The sequence below is a fragment of the Pleuronectes platessa genome, chromosome 10, assembly GCF_947347685.1.
Source record: "Pleuronectes platessa chromosome 10, fPlePla1.1, whole genome shotgun sequence".
NCBI classification, from domain to species: Eukaryota; Metazoa; Chordata; class Actinopteri; order Pleuronectiformes; family Pleuronectidae; genus Pleuronectes; species Pleuronectes platessa.
Window position 1 is genome coordinate 3367928 of NC_070635.1, and position 13593 is coordinate 3381520.

The window sequence follows — 13593 nt, forward strand, 5'->3', positions numbered from 1 at the left end:
CGTGGTGGACGTCAGCTGGACAGATTTATTTTTGCCTCGGCACATCAATAATGAAGGGCTGTCTTCTTATCTTCTATTTCAGTGGTTTCCCTGCCTGTTTGGCTCTGCTGTACCTGCCCTTAGGCAAGGCACTTAATCCTCAGCCGCCTCTGTGCAGTGTATCCAGGGCGCTGCAGAAGAGATGTTTGCAGACAAATAAAGGTTAAAAAACAAGCCATATATCCTCCGCCTGCATAACAGGCGCCTCGGTGCCATGGCCACGGAATAATTAGGCTATAATGAAATATAATGCATGAAAAACTCAAAGCTCTCACAGAGGAAACAGACAATATCGTGAGGGGAGCAGAGGGAGGGCGGCCGGTTCTTGCTCGTGGCTGTTTCTTGCGGTCAGGCTTTTCTATAAATCTGACCACTGCCTATAAAAGCCTCATCGGTAGAGGTGGAACAATCTGTTTTAAATATGGTTTAACGCTGTTTCCTATTATCTTATCTTATTACGCTGCGATTGCAGATATTTAGAGCTGTGACCCAAAGCTTTTCTAAACCAGTACACACGACACAATAGAGGGAGGCGTCCTCATGACCTGCCTGAAGCTCCCCCGCGATTCCTGGTGCAATGATTCACGGGGCCAATTCTTTGTGATGCATCATCTCCGGCTTGTTCACATCAACTGTAAACCAGCTAATGTCATACAAATCCCCCAGATATGATTCGCCATGAGGAAATGTGTTGTTGTGGTGAGTTGTGTTTGTCGAATGGGGAAGTTGTGGTGTTGTCCAGGATTTGTTTGCCGTATTGTCCTCGGTGTAACATGGGTTACAACGCAGGGAGGATGAGGGGAGAGTGTGTGTGTGTCTGCGTGAGAGTGTGTGTGTGTGTGTGTGTGTGTGTGTGCGAGCGTTCGGCTGTGATTCGACTTTTCTCAAGAGTGACAAATGATAAGATTTAGGGAATTTGGTGGCCAGCTGTCACATCACTCAGACGAGCCAGACGAGAGATGGTTGTATAAATGATTCATTCTTCCTGGGTGTCTGCCGGACGGATGGACGGCTGGAGGAACCAGAGCGACTGAGCCATGACTCCCACTGCCGCCGTCAAAGTGTGTGTGTGTGTGTGTGTGTGTGTGTATGTGTGTGTCTATGTGTGTGTGTGGACAGGCGGGTGGCTGTGCTGCACATTCTGCTCATCCATCTGGTTCACTCAGGGTATGACAGTTCGACATTTGCATTCGAAAGAAAAGGGGGAAAATCTAAACCGGGACTTTTTTTCTTCACGGCCAAGCGGAAGCAAATATATCGCTCACTCACTCACATCACAACAAATAAAAGTCTTTCCACTTTGATTTAGTCGGATCTGAGCGAGGAGGAGTGACACACGTGCCGTGGGAAGGTTTCCGAGCCTGTTTCCCTCTCGTGAGGCTGCAGCGCTGCATTATGTATATTTTCTGCTTGATGTAAACAACGGTTAGCTGGAGAGCTCTTAATGCATTATTCAGGGTTATACTATTAATTGTCTCGGTTACAATGAAACGGCCCCTTTTAAGTTCTGCACCGTCGCGTTGCATCACTTCTGCAGAACATTAAAAGGAATATAAGGATGATGTGAAGCATGAATACGCCCAAATTGATCTTCATTCATTCGCTGGGAAACAGGTCTCGGCTCTGGAAGGAGATTTCCTGCATGTTCGTGAGAGCGGCTCTCATCCTGTTTCACTTTCTCATGGCTCGTCTATTTTGCACCTGCCAAGTTAAAACCTTAGTTTGTGATATAATAATAATGCTGAAGGTTTAATTATAGTTTCTTACATGCAAATGTTTCCTGTCCTGCTGGCACGGGACACCAAAAATGAATATACAACACATGCATAAGTCAGCACATGCATCTTTAATTGCTTCTGTAAAAGTCCTTGGAAAAAAGAATGCCACTGTGCTGCAAGTTACATAATAGGAGTCTGAGGGACTAATGACGACTGCAAATATAGTGCACTGAAGTTGTTATGTAAAATGTACTGTATTAATCACTGCAAAAAAAATCACATCTGGATCCTTTGAGACAATCCAGACAACTGACGTTTAAAAACTGACAAGTCGGGGTCAGATTTGACGGAAGGTCTCGGCTTCTGTTTTCGCAGCGTATGCCTAATTTTAGTCGAGTACTCTTGTGTGAATGCTGCCCTATTTATCCAGCTCAGCTTTTACAATTGTTTCTCAAGGACCTGTACAATCTGTCCTCTGCACCTGGCTGCTTCTTTCATATCATCCATCTTTCATAAGGATAAATTTCACCTCTGAGATTTGCACAAGACGGGAAAAATCGCTTGAATGTTTTGCTGTTTATGGCTGATGACCACAAACCCTGCGGCCAAGTCTTGTTTTTGGCCCAGAATCGTGTTGACGGTCCACACGTTGGCTGAGTTCCCCCTGGTTTCTTATCTCATAAAAAAACAAATGCATTTCGAATTGATTATTACCACATTGATGGATGTGTGGTTCGTGCTGAAGAGTCACAGGAAAATAAGTTCTCCAAAGTCATTTAAAATGCATCATATTGCAGCTGATAGTTCTCAAAAACATATAGATTTAAAAGAAATCTCTTTAATGGGCCATTAGACTAAAATGTAATCTTGTCCAGTAAAGTGTTGTAGCAGAAAATATCCTTTAAATAGTGGCCAGTGTCTAACAGGAGTTCAAACCCCCCTGCAGTAAATAGTGTGATTATTCCACCAAAGGCTTCATCACTGTTGTCAAATCCATTAAAGTGAAATCAATGAACGAGTTTTTTTATTTTCTGTCGTGTCTCCTCAGGGGCGGAGCTGCTGGCCCTGTACAACCACCCCCCCGTGCGAGAGGGCCAGGTGAAGTACTACACCGTCAAGGTGCCGCTCCGCGTCCAGAACTGTGACGAGGGCGTCAAGGGCGTGGAGGCCAACTGGCTGGACCACATGACGCAGCACTTCAACAACGGAGCCTCGCTGGTGGACGGATACTTTCACCTGGGCAACGCCAACAGTGAGTGGGACCTGTCACCGCAGGAAAACATTACTTACACAAACTGATGTGCTTTGTATCTCACACAGAGTCCAACACATTAGAATAAGGGTCTCAAAATATATAACACAGTTTGGTTTCCCACCTTCCAGACTTGTTTTTCTGCTCAAAACTCGGCCCATTAGAGTTATTAGAAATCCAAAAGGTTCTTTATTTCTATCACAGATTCACCAGTTACCATCAAGCAGGTCAAAAGCCTCATCAGCCTTTATTAACATACAAAACCAGTGCTGTTAATTATATATTAGAGCGTTTTTCATTATCAACCAGAACTCAATCGAAGCTATTCAAACATGTGACTGTGTGGATGGATCCTCTGCCGGTGTCAGGAAGTGCAAACACACAAGCTAGATAACTGCAGAGGTTTGTGGCTGACCTGATTTGGTGATATTAGCTTTGAGTTGAATGATGTGGAAAAGGTTTCCCTCGTGGTGTCAGACCCGCTGAGAGTCAACTCTGCAGCTTCACTCAGCCTTTAACCTTCTTATCTCATTGTTTTTGCTCCTCTGGTCAACACACGGTTTAAAATTGGAGTTTACGAGGTTTGCCGGCTCCACACAGAAAACTGCACTCGGCTATTTCTGAGAAGCAAAACAGGTTTTCACCCCCTGTTCAATCAAAACCATCAGAAGTTAAGATTTAACAGGAGATAAGAAGCTTGAATGATGTGATGCTCGTGTCTTAAGGAGCATTTACGTTATTGTTTTATCCATAAGTGATATTTCCAGACACAGGCAAAATCTAAATGAGTGATTTGCTAAAACTTCCTTTGGCGCCACCAGCAGATCATGGTATTCCCAAAATATCTCAACGTCTACTTGATGGATTGACCCTTGATTGACATTTGGTTGAATGCCATGAAATTTGATTTGAGCTTGTTAGCCTTCGTCTACAACTCCCATGAATCCTCATTGTTTCATTGAAGTTGCTTTAACTTTTGCATGAATTTAACATCCAGCTCATGGTGACATAAGAGCCCATCATTGTAATTTGGTCAAACTGAGCCACAGCAGCAGCATCAGACTGTAAAAAAAGATCTGAATATATCTGCATCATCTTTCTTTAAAAGATGAATCTGAACTCTGCTTCACCAGCGTGCTGCAGGAAGCAGACGTGAAATTTCTCTGTTCCCCGTGGACGCCGGAGTTAAAGGATTTTTTTTCCCATTTTTTAAAAACAGTTTAATGTTTGGGTTTCTCCTTCCTCCTCCATCAGCGGCTCCGTGCTTCACTTCGATACTGGAGAAATAATCCAGCCCCAGTAAATAAGACTCATAATTCATTAATCTGGAAAAGTCGACGCCTCAGCAACTCTGAAACACAGATAATTAACCTGATAACAAATTAGCGCCTCCCTGCATATTTTATGTCCTGTGAATGGAGTAATGAAGTGTATTGTTATGATTACTTTTTTTGTTTTTGCTGCCTATTACTGGCGCTCGAACATATTTAGCATTTTTTCATGCACGACTAAGCTACGCGCGTCTCTTGAACAGTGAAATCACTGAGGAGAATAGAAGGCAGATCGAGAGCATTATGAATCGGTCTCATCCTCCGCTGACTTCTCGGGCTGAATGCAGCTCACGGCTTCAGCTCAGCCACTTTAGCGAAAAACCGACAACTTTACAGAGGTGAACGCTGCACTTTGTGGATGTGGGTCCGTGGAGAGCAGCTGGCAGCGGGACATCAAAGCGGCTTCCCGTTTGGTGTTAGCAGCTAATTACATCAAACAGCCGCTGCAGCTCAGGGCTTTGGAATCAGCAGCTTCCACTGGAGCGCCGGCTCCGCGTTTAGCAACTTCTCTCTCCGACATGTTTGTGGATCGGGATGAGACACGCGCTCGACACGGTGCAGGAGAACATCGCAACCGCTACACACATCGAGGACGTGGTGGACAGAGAGGGACACGTGCAGCAGGGACAGTGACAGCCTTGTTTTCAGATCCTCTTCAGTTCGTCCTGCACCCACAGGAACGTGTGACCTTCTTATTTCCTTTTACTCTTATCTTGTTGGACTATTATAGTTTTTTAAAGCAGCAAATCTTATACAACTTTCAGACGTGAACCGACCTTCAGACGTTCTCCTGGAGTTTTCCAGAGGGGCTGTGTGTGAGAGAGCAAATGTCTGAGTCAGTTGTGCGGCACATTGTCTTTAAATTCAATTTAAACTGTGATAACTTTGATTTATGACACTTCTGATACTATGATATTCCCGTTAGCTTCAGGACCTTTGTCGTCCTGGTCTGACCCAGAGACCCTCAGCTCAGAGTCCTGTGAACCTGCCTGATTGGAAAGTTGTAGTAGCTGTAATGCTGTGTAATCTGACTCGGATTATGAATTCCAATTTGGCATTTTTGAGAAAACTACAGATTTCATGTCGGTCACTCAATCCTAAATTCAATAAAGATGTATTTCCATGACAGCATAGTTGTGCTGCGAGTCAACATTAATCACTGATAGTAAACCACAGAGTGACAGTTATTAATTATTACCATAACTCAGTAATTGATTGAACTTAATTGTCCGTGCAGCTCTGAGCCAATACTACAAATTATAATAGTTTTTAATCAAGATGAAAACTCTTCTAGAAAAAGAAAAGAATGATGTTCTGAGTTGTTTGCTGCATTAATGATTTCATCTCACTGGTCATAATCAATTTTACTCCTTTCACAATAATCAGATTATAATTGCAGAGATTTGCATGATTAATATGAATTATAGGCTTTTGAAAACCTCCATCCATCCATTACATACATATATATATATATCACTTGTCCCTTGAGGGTTGTGGGGGGGAGCTTGAGAAAATCCCAGCTGAGATTAGATGAGTGAATCCTGGACCAGTCTCTATGTTACCCCCCCCCCCCCCCCCCCCCCCCCCAGTCTCCATGTCTTTGGATTATGGGAGGAAGCCTGAGAAAACCCAGGCAGACACGGGGAGAACATGCAAAATCTTCTTTCTGTGCAAACCTCTGCACTCGCAAAGCGTTTATTGCAAAAAGCATTAAACCGACAGTTATGTACTTGGATATTAAACATTCAAATATGACAAATTGAAATGCATAAACCCTGTAAGAGTCGGTTTTTGTTGTTGTTTTTCCTTCAGTTTCAGAATATACATTACTTTTCATGTCCCTGCAGTCAGTCTGCAGCAGCTTGTCCTGGACATTTTACCTTCCTGTCTCCAGCTGTTTGTCATGAAGACACACACACACACACACACACACCCACACACACCGACACACACACACACACACACACACACACTAAAACACGCCGTGTCCCCGTGCTCCTTCAAAAGATGGGTTTCCATGGTGAAGCAGATAGAGAAGGATCAGGTTGCGTTGTTTGTACAGACGTGTGTACTTGTGTGTATTTGTTTGATGCATCACTCGCTCTGTGTAAGGCCAGTGTTATGTGGCTGTGATATTTTTCAGCGAGTTCAGACCTCGTCTGTGCCACAGGGTCCGATTTCATACTGATATTAAAACACATATCCAAAGCTGCATGGAGCCGCTGTCATAAAACACACATTAAGGATTCATACACACATGTTTTTTTTATATAAAATATCCCATATATGGACTTTATATATAGAAAGTTACTCATATACACATATTTTCACACTGTGTGGCGTGCGGGGGGTTTGTTTACTAAACCCTTATTAAGAAGTGATGGTGTTGGTGGAGAGTGGGCCTTTGTTACTGGTGTAGCTTAAGCTATCTCCAGAGCCACAATGAGGATTTGCATCCCAGTTGTGAAACATTGAGCCGTTCATACGCATGACAGTCGGCCCTCATTGCTTTCTAAATATGGGCAATGGAGGGGAGAGAAAGAAAGGTGGGGGGAGTAAAGCGAGGGAGTGATGCAGGGAATATGAAATTCCAATAAGGTCGTCTGCTGTGAGGAAGAAGAAATTCATGGAAGGGAAGGAAATGTTCCTTTCTCTGAGACTAAAGTTGATGAGAGGTGGAATTAGAACTCAGGGCCCTGTGTGTGTTTGTGTGTGTGTGTGTGTGTGTGTGTGTGTGTGTGTGTGTGTGTGTGTGTGTGTGTGTGTGTGTGTGTGTGTGTGTGTGTCCTCTTATTAGCATATCTGCAGGATGCATGCAAGCTGTGTGACAGTTTCCTCGTCTGTTCACTTAATGAAATTAGTTTGCCTGGTTCTCTTCTCACCTGTTCAGGCATACAGGCGTTTAAATTGAGGCGTTTCAGTGCAGTGGTGGTTCTAAACATGTCTGTGAGGAAACGGGCTGTTTGCCTGTGGTGGTGCTGGCTGCAGTTTGCTCTCTGACACTGTAAAAGTGACCTGCAGTGAGTGAGTCCCGGTGAGTAAAGACTCAGTGCTGCAGGAGACAGTCTGCAGAACCCTGATGCTGCACAAAGAGCTGTTCACCTGTTTATTCAAACTTCAGTGAAGGTTACACAACAAGAGTGGAGCTGATAAGATTAAAAGTTTAAGACGTATATGAGCCACATAGAAACAGACAGAGTTATATCAGATAGATAAAAATGAAACAACCTCTCAACAATTGAATTGTAACTTTTATTGTTTCAGCTACATACTCAAAACCTTAACATTGGAAAATAAATGATGTCTGTGTATCTGACACAGAGTCCTCACTGAACTGTGTTAAAGGGGTTATGATAATCCCTTTGTTAGACTGAAGCACCACGGTGAGGGAGAGAGAAACACCGTTAAGAGATTATCCACAAATTCATCCGATGCTGGAGATTTCGTGGCTGAGGAGGCAAAGCGGGTCTTCCACTAATTAACGGCTCGGCAGTTTGATCCAAGGTTCCTTCATTTCTAAAGCTGATGTCACCTGATCACCGGGTTCCTCTGCTCTCCACTGGTCCTGGACCAGCAGCTCGTACGCTGGCTCACTACCACCCGTGTGTCTGAATCCTACAAGCAGTGCATTAACTATTTACCTTGTTTTTACGCTGACAGATTCTGGAAATAAGGGTATTTTTATGTTAAAAATATTTAAAAAGGTTTGTGTACGATGCAGGTGTATGAAGGATAAATCACCCGTTAGAAAACAAGTTCCTCATAATCTATATTTCAGTTGATTTCAAATTCTCCTGTTGGTTCTGACTCGTCACATGACTGCGCCCGAGTAATATATGAAACATATGAACTGTAACCTACTAGAAGATGGAAATCGATAGAATATTAATATGAAGATTAAGAATTCATACTTTGGAATTGTATATTAATAAAGTAGTTGTTCCACAGCATGCCTCTCCACTTGGAGGTTTCCACAGAGTCCTGTCCCTGCCAGCTGAAGTCTGCCCGGTAACACTCAGGTAACCGGCCTGCAGCTGCCAAACCTTTTGGCTCCCCCCCGTCTCCGTCTCTCTCTCTGGAACGCCCCACTCGTCCTGTTTGAAATATAGATAAGCTGTCAGCTGCCTCTCTGCAGCTCTCAGACGGAGTTTCTGACACGCGTGTTTAAACCGTGTCAGCAGACGTGACCCGGGGGGGGGGGGCGTGGTCACTCTCCGGCTCCGCAGCGGTCAGCCGGACTTCAACACTCCCAAAATCCCAACTTTGAGAATTTCTGATGGATTCAACTGAATTAAATTACACTATAAAGTAATAAGACATCTTTTTTTTATATTTAAATAAATCTAGAAACCAATAAAACACTTCTCTGCTGTAAATCCACTACTCTATTGAATTGTTGATGTTTTTATTCAGGCAGTGATCTTGGCCTCAGTTTAGCCTTCGACAGATTGTTAAACTAAAGCCACTACAAGGGGCAGTTCAGACACAGAGCGATCCCTCCTCTGCTTCTCGCCCCGGCAGCGTCTGACCTGAGATCTGCTCCTGGACAAACCTCTTCACTGCCCACACACAAACACACATCTTCACACGCTGCACTCAGGAAAAGGCCTTTTTCATAGTTTCTGAATCCAAGTTCGAACATAAATGTAGGATCCTAACTGTGCTCATGAAAATCCCTGTTGTTGCTGCTGCTGTGCCCGTGAGGGATGACTGATCAGAGACACATCCAGGGATTCTTCTCAAATCATCTTGTCTTCAAATATCAATTCAATTATTTGAAAGGTTCTGCATTACTCGAGCAATTTTGCAATATCTGCCACTGACATGATTCCTTGTCAGGTGCAGGTGGTGACTGTCGTTCACCACAGTCCTTACACCATAGTTGTTTTTATGAAGCAGTGCTGCTTCTAGAGGGGGAGACTGGAAGTGGAGATATGGGGCCACCATGCTAGGGCTAGTGGGTTAGCATGCTAACTTTAGCAGAAGCAAAGGAGGTGTAGAAATCTTTCCATCATAGACAATATTTAAAGATGGAAACCATGACGTGTAATTTTTCATCCATCCATCATTACCTACAGTTGATGCTGAAGATTCAACATTTCATTCTGCTAGATCTGCTAAGTAAACAACTGTATAATGCTGATATTGGCTTTGTAGTAAAAGCAAAACCTCTCATTCAGCTCCTTTAAGTCACAGGGATAAATGGAAAGCAGCACAGGTTGAGAAAATACACTCCACAAAATGTACAATGTGGAACCTGGTGGTCGGTCCTCTAATTAGTTCTGTGTATTGATTGGGATGAACATGGAACCAGTGTTGTTTTTCCAGCGAGGGTCACATCTCGGAACCTGTGGCATTGATCCTTTCTCTCTGAAGCCACACTTTGACTGTGCTCGTTGCAGAACGCTCCATCTGAACAACATCCTGCTTGTTGATTCAAAAGGCTCCCGGCTGGACACTAATGTGAAACAGCAGGTTTGTGAACATGTCCGTGAATATCGGGAACAAAGTGATTTAATACGTGCAGCCCGGGACGTCACACTTTCAGCCAAACACACGTGAGAACCAGAGACTTTTTGCAATCTCAACACTTTGGTCTTTAGTCGTTTTTTGGTGCTTTCAACCTCTGCACGTCAACCAGTGTCACTCACCCATTGGCTGATGTGTCTCCCAGTCCCAGTGCTGTCACTCCCTGCTCTCCGTGCCACTGTATATTTGCATGACCTTGACTATGCGAGTCATGGAAGGGGCTGCAGAGCAATTTTCACCGAGGCTGCACGGATGTTTTTTTTTTTGCAAGTGTAAACAACTTATTCTCAGTCGGCCCGGCGGCTGCTCAGCTCGGCTCTCAGTCAACAGGCTCCAGATAATGTTTATTCACGCACGCAGCCGCCGCGTTCCCCTGACGGACTCGAACGCCCCCAGCAGCCGACTGCTTCTCTTCCACTCCCCTCGTTCTCTCTCTCTCTCTCCTCTCCTCTGCTGAGCGTCTGGCTGCATTATCACCAGAGACAGGCTTTGCCCCCGGCAGAGCGACGACTCAGCCCCGTGTCGATCTCACCTGAGTGATCCCTGTTGTGCTGCCAGGGAACTGATGTTGGGCCTCGGCGCGTTACCTTAAAAAAAAGAGACTTCTTTCCAATTATACAGGAGGTGAGGGGAGGGCTGACGGATGAGGTGGTGGAGCGGTGGACTCGAGGGAGGAAAGGGGGGGGGGGGGGGGGGGGGGGGGCGATGGAGGGGGGGCTGAGGAGGAGAAAAGGCAAAGGGAGGTGAACAATGACAATGTCTGTATTTGAGAGAGCCAGTAGATGTCTGAGAGATGTCTTCAATTGAGCGTGCACTGGTCCTAAATGGGTTTTCAGGGAGGGGGGGGGGGTGGGGGGGGTGGGGGGGGTGGAATAAAGAGCCTGTCATCCCTCCACTCTCTCTCTCTCTTTCTCCCTCTCTCCGTCTGTCTTGCTCCGTCCCTCCCTCTCTCCTAGGGCTCTCCAGCCACTTCTCATCCCCCCCTCTATTATTAGGGCCCAGTAATGAAATGTGGAGTGTCTCGTATTTGGTGCCGGGGCCGGGCAAACTGTATTAGTGTGTAAATGGTGTGGGAGTAATGAGAAAGCACTAAGGCCGGCCGGGAAGACTGGACCACGGGGCATGTATTGTGATTGTGTGTGTGTGTGTGTGTGTGTCTGTGTGTGTGTGTGTGAGTCTGCAAGTAATGTTTATGTGCATCAAAGAAATAACAACAGACAGCGGGTCCCTGCTCACGGGGGCCAGACGCCAATCCTAAGATGGTTAGCCCCCAACACACGAGCAGCACACAATCTCACCAGTGGCCTGCAGCATCAACATCAACGTCTTTATGTGCCCCCCCCCCCCACTCTTAATTCAAATCTTTTTAAGGTGAATTATGCAGCCTTAGCAACAGGATTTACACTTAAATGCCTTCACGGACCGACTTCATTAAATCAGCGGCCACGTTTTACCTTCTCTAGAATCTGTCCGTCTCCGTTTAGAGACCACAGTCCTGATCCTCGGGACAAAGAGCACTGCAGGTTTTTTTTTGAATCCTCTCCTCCGCTGCATTCACCTGCTTCCCTGTTGTAATTAGCCTGTGTTTTTGCTGTCAAGCATGAAAACCAGCAGCGGCTCTGGGTCCCTAAAAAAGAAAACCCACTGATGTAGCCAGCGTAAATGTCTCCTCTTCGTTCTCAACATCCCAGAAGGGGAATACCTGCTCTTTTTTCTTTTACACAGTCTCCCTGCATAATGCATAAAAGGGCACATTGCTCATACAAATGCCCACACCACGGGCTGTGTAATAAAGGGTTGTGTGTGAACGTGGCTGACTGATATCATTCCATTTCCTTCTGGCCTGAAGGCGCTAGAGGGGGCAGCTCAGACAAGGCAGACACACTCCCATCCAGTAAATACTCTTTTCACAGACGTCTCTCCCTCTTTTTTCCTCCTCTGTTCTGCAGATTTGCTGCCGAAGTCGGTGGAGAGCGTGTTCATCTTCCAGGAGGCGAGCGAGGGCGAGCAGAACGCCGCCGCTCAGACGTTTGATGCCATCGTGGTGGAGCAGTGGACCGTCATCGATGTGAGTGCAGGGATCTGTTCTGTTGTCGTCACGTTGTCGTTGTGTTGCTTCGTGCAGCGGAGAGGACACGACGTGCTGCTGTGGAAACTGTTGCATCATCATCATCCTGCACATACACATGACACCGGATCTGAATGGCAGATTGAATTAACAAGATAACCACGTTATGAGACATGCAGAGACATGTTCAACAGGGGCAGGGCCAGGTTGTGATATCTCCTCTTAAAAATTCAGTTGTCAGGATTATGATCACAAGCTTCTTTGTGTTTAAACTGAATCTTAGAAACTTGATCGATTCAGAACTGTTGGTTCTTCCTTCATCAGAGCTGCTGTTCAATCAATATGTTTAATCTGCGTCCATGAGCCGGATTTACAGCTCAAATCCACTGGTCTGCTTTTATTGAAATCAGTTGTCACTCAGATGGTGAGGCTGTTCACTCCCCCCCCCCCCCCCCCCCCCCCCCCCCCCCCATCTCACTCTGCAGCCAACCGTTCTCCCATCAACCCTCCCTGTAGGCAAATCGGCCAGATCTGGATTTATAGGACATGTGTAGCGGCTGCTTGTGTTATCAGGATCGAACCTTATCTGCCGGACGATTAGTGTCTCTCCTCAGCTCAGGTTCCAAGTTGGAAATTGATTTTTTTGTTTAGAATTGAAGGTTTTGCAGCCATTTCATTGCTTGAACGTGTGCGAGTGTGTGTATGCGTGTGTTTGTGCGTGCAGCTGCTGTGTGTGTGTGTGTGTGTGTGTTTGTGTCCACTCAGTGGACGGGCTGGGGTCTGTGTGTCTGCATGTGTTTGCCGATGCTATCTCAGTAATTGAATTTAGACTTTTTTCGCGGCCCGGGGCTGTCCAAGTGTGAAAGGAGACTTTTGTCCATGAAAATGTGTCTCTCCGAGGATCCGGCTCAGAGCTAATGCCCACATGTGCCAATAAAACGACTCCTACGCTCGTCCGGCGGCGGCGGGAGAACCTCCTCCCCTCCGAGATGAATGGTAGCACTGTGACAGCTTAATGGATTTCAAGGCTTCCCCCAGAGATGTGAACGGAGACTGACACCGAACCGACGCCCCAAAAAAAGCCTCAGGAGATCCAATCAACATTTTGGATCTCAGAACGTTCCCCTGTGTTCTTTATATACATCTCCTAATGTTTAACAGTGTTATTCATCCAGACGTCTGACAGTGCTGGGATGTAAGAAGCTCCCAGACAACAAGCTGCTCCACTGAGGGCATGCAATCATTCCCACTGTCAGTCAAGTGGGAGGGTGTCATCTCACGGCTGGTGTCTGACGAGGCCAGAGAAATGAAGTTTTTTTTAATTGTTTGATTTATAAAACAAGTCGCAACTAATCAGAGGATTTGCATGTGAAATGTGTGAGTCAGGGTTTTAATGCAGCTCCACAAGAGATGGGATTTGATTAAGACTGACCGTTGCAACATTTATCTTATTTAGTTTGTTGCCAAAGATGAACCAAAAAGATTTGTTTCATTTAGTCGTACTGAAAATTACAGTAACACAACAAATGTGACAAACATTGACTTTATTCCAGGTGCAAGTGTTTCTATTAAACAGCAGCAGAGCGCAGTCGAGAGATAAGCAACACAAGCACATCTAAAAATGCATATGATTAGAGCCCAGAGAAATAAAATTAA

At 45.4% G+C, this 13593-nt stretch overlaps 1 protein-coding gene across 1 annotated transcript in view; it reads left to right on the plus strand.

Annotated features, from left to right (window-relative positions):
• The window catches only part of LOC128450103 (raftlin), a 93959-nt gene that overhangs the window by 58514 nt on the left and 21852 nt on the right, over nt 1-13593 (plus strand). The window contains exons 6-7 of the mRNA XM_053433559.1: nt 2806-3009; nt 11819-11937. Of these exons, the coding sequence (XP_053289534.1) occupies nt 2806-3009; nt 11819-11937 (323 nt within the window). The remainder of the gene's footprint in view (nt 1-2805; nt 3010-11818; nt 11938-13593) is intronic.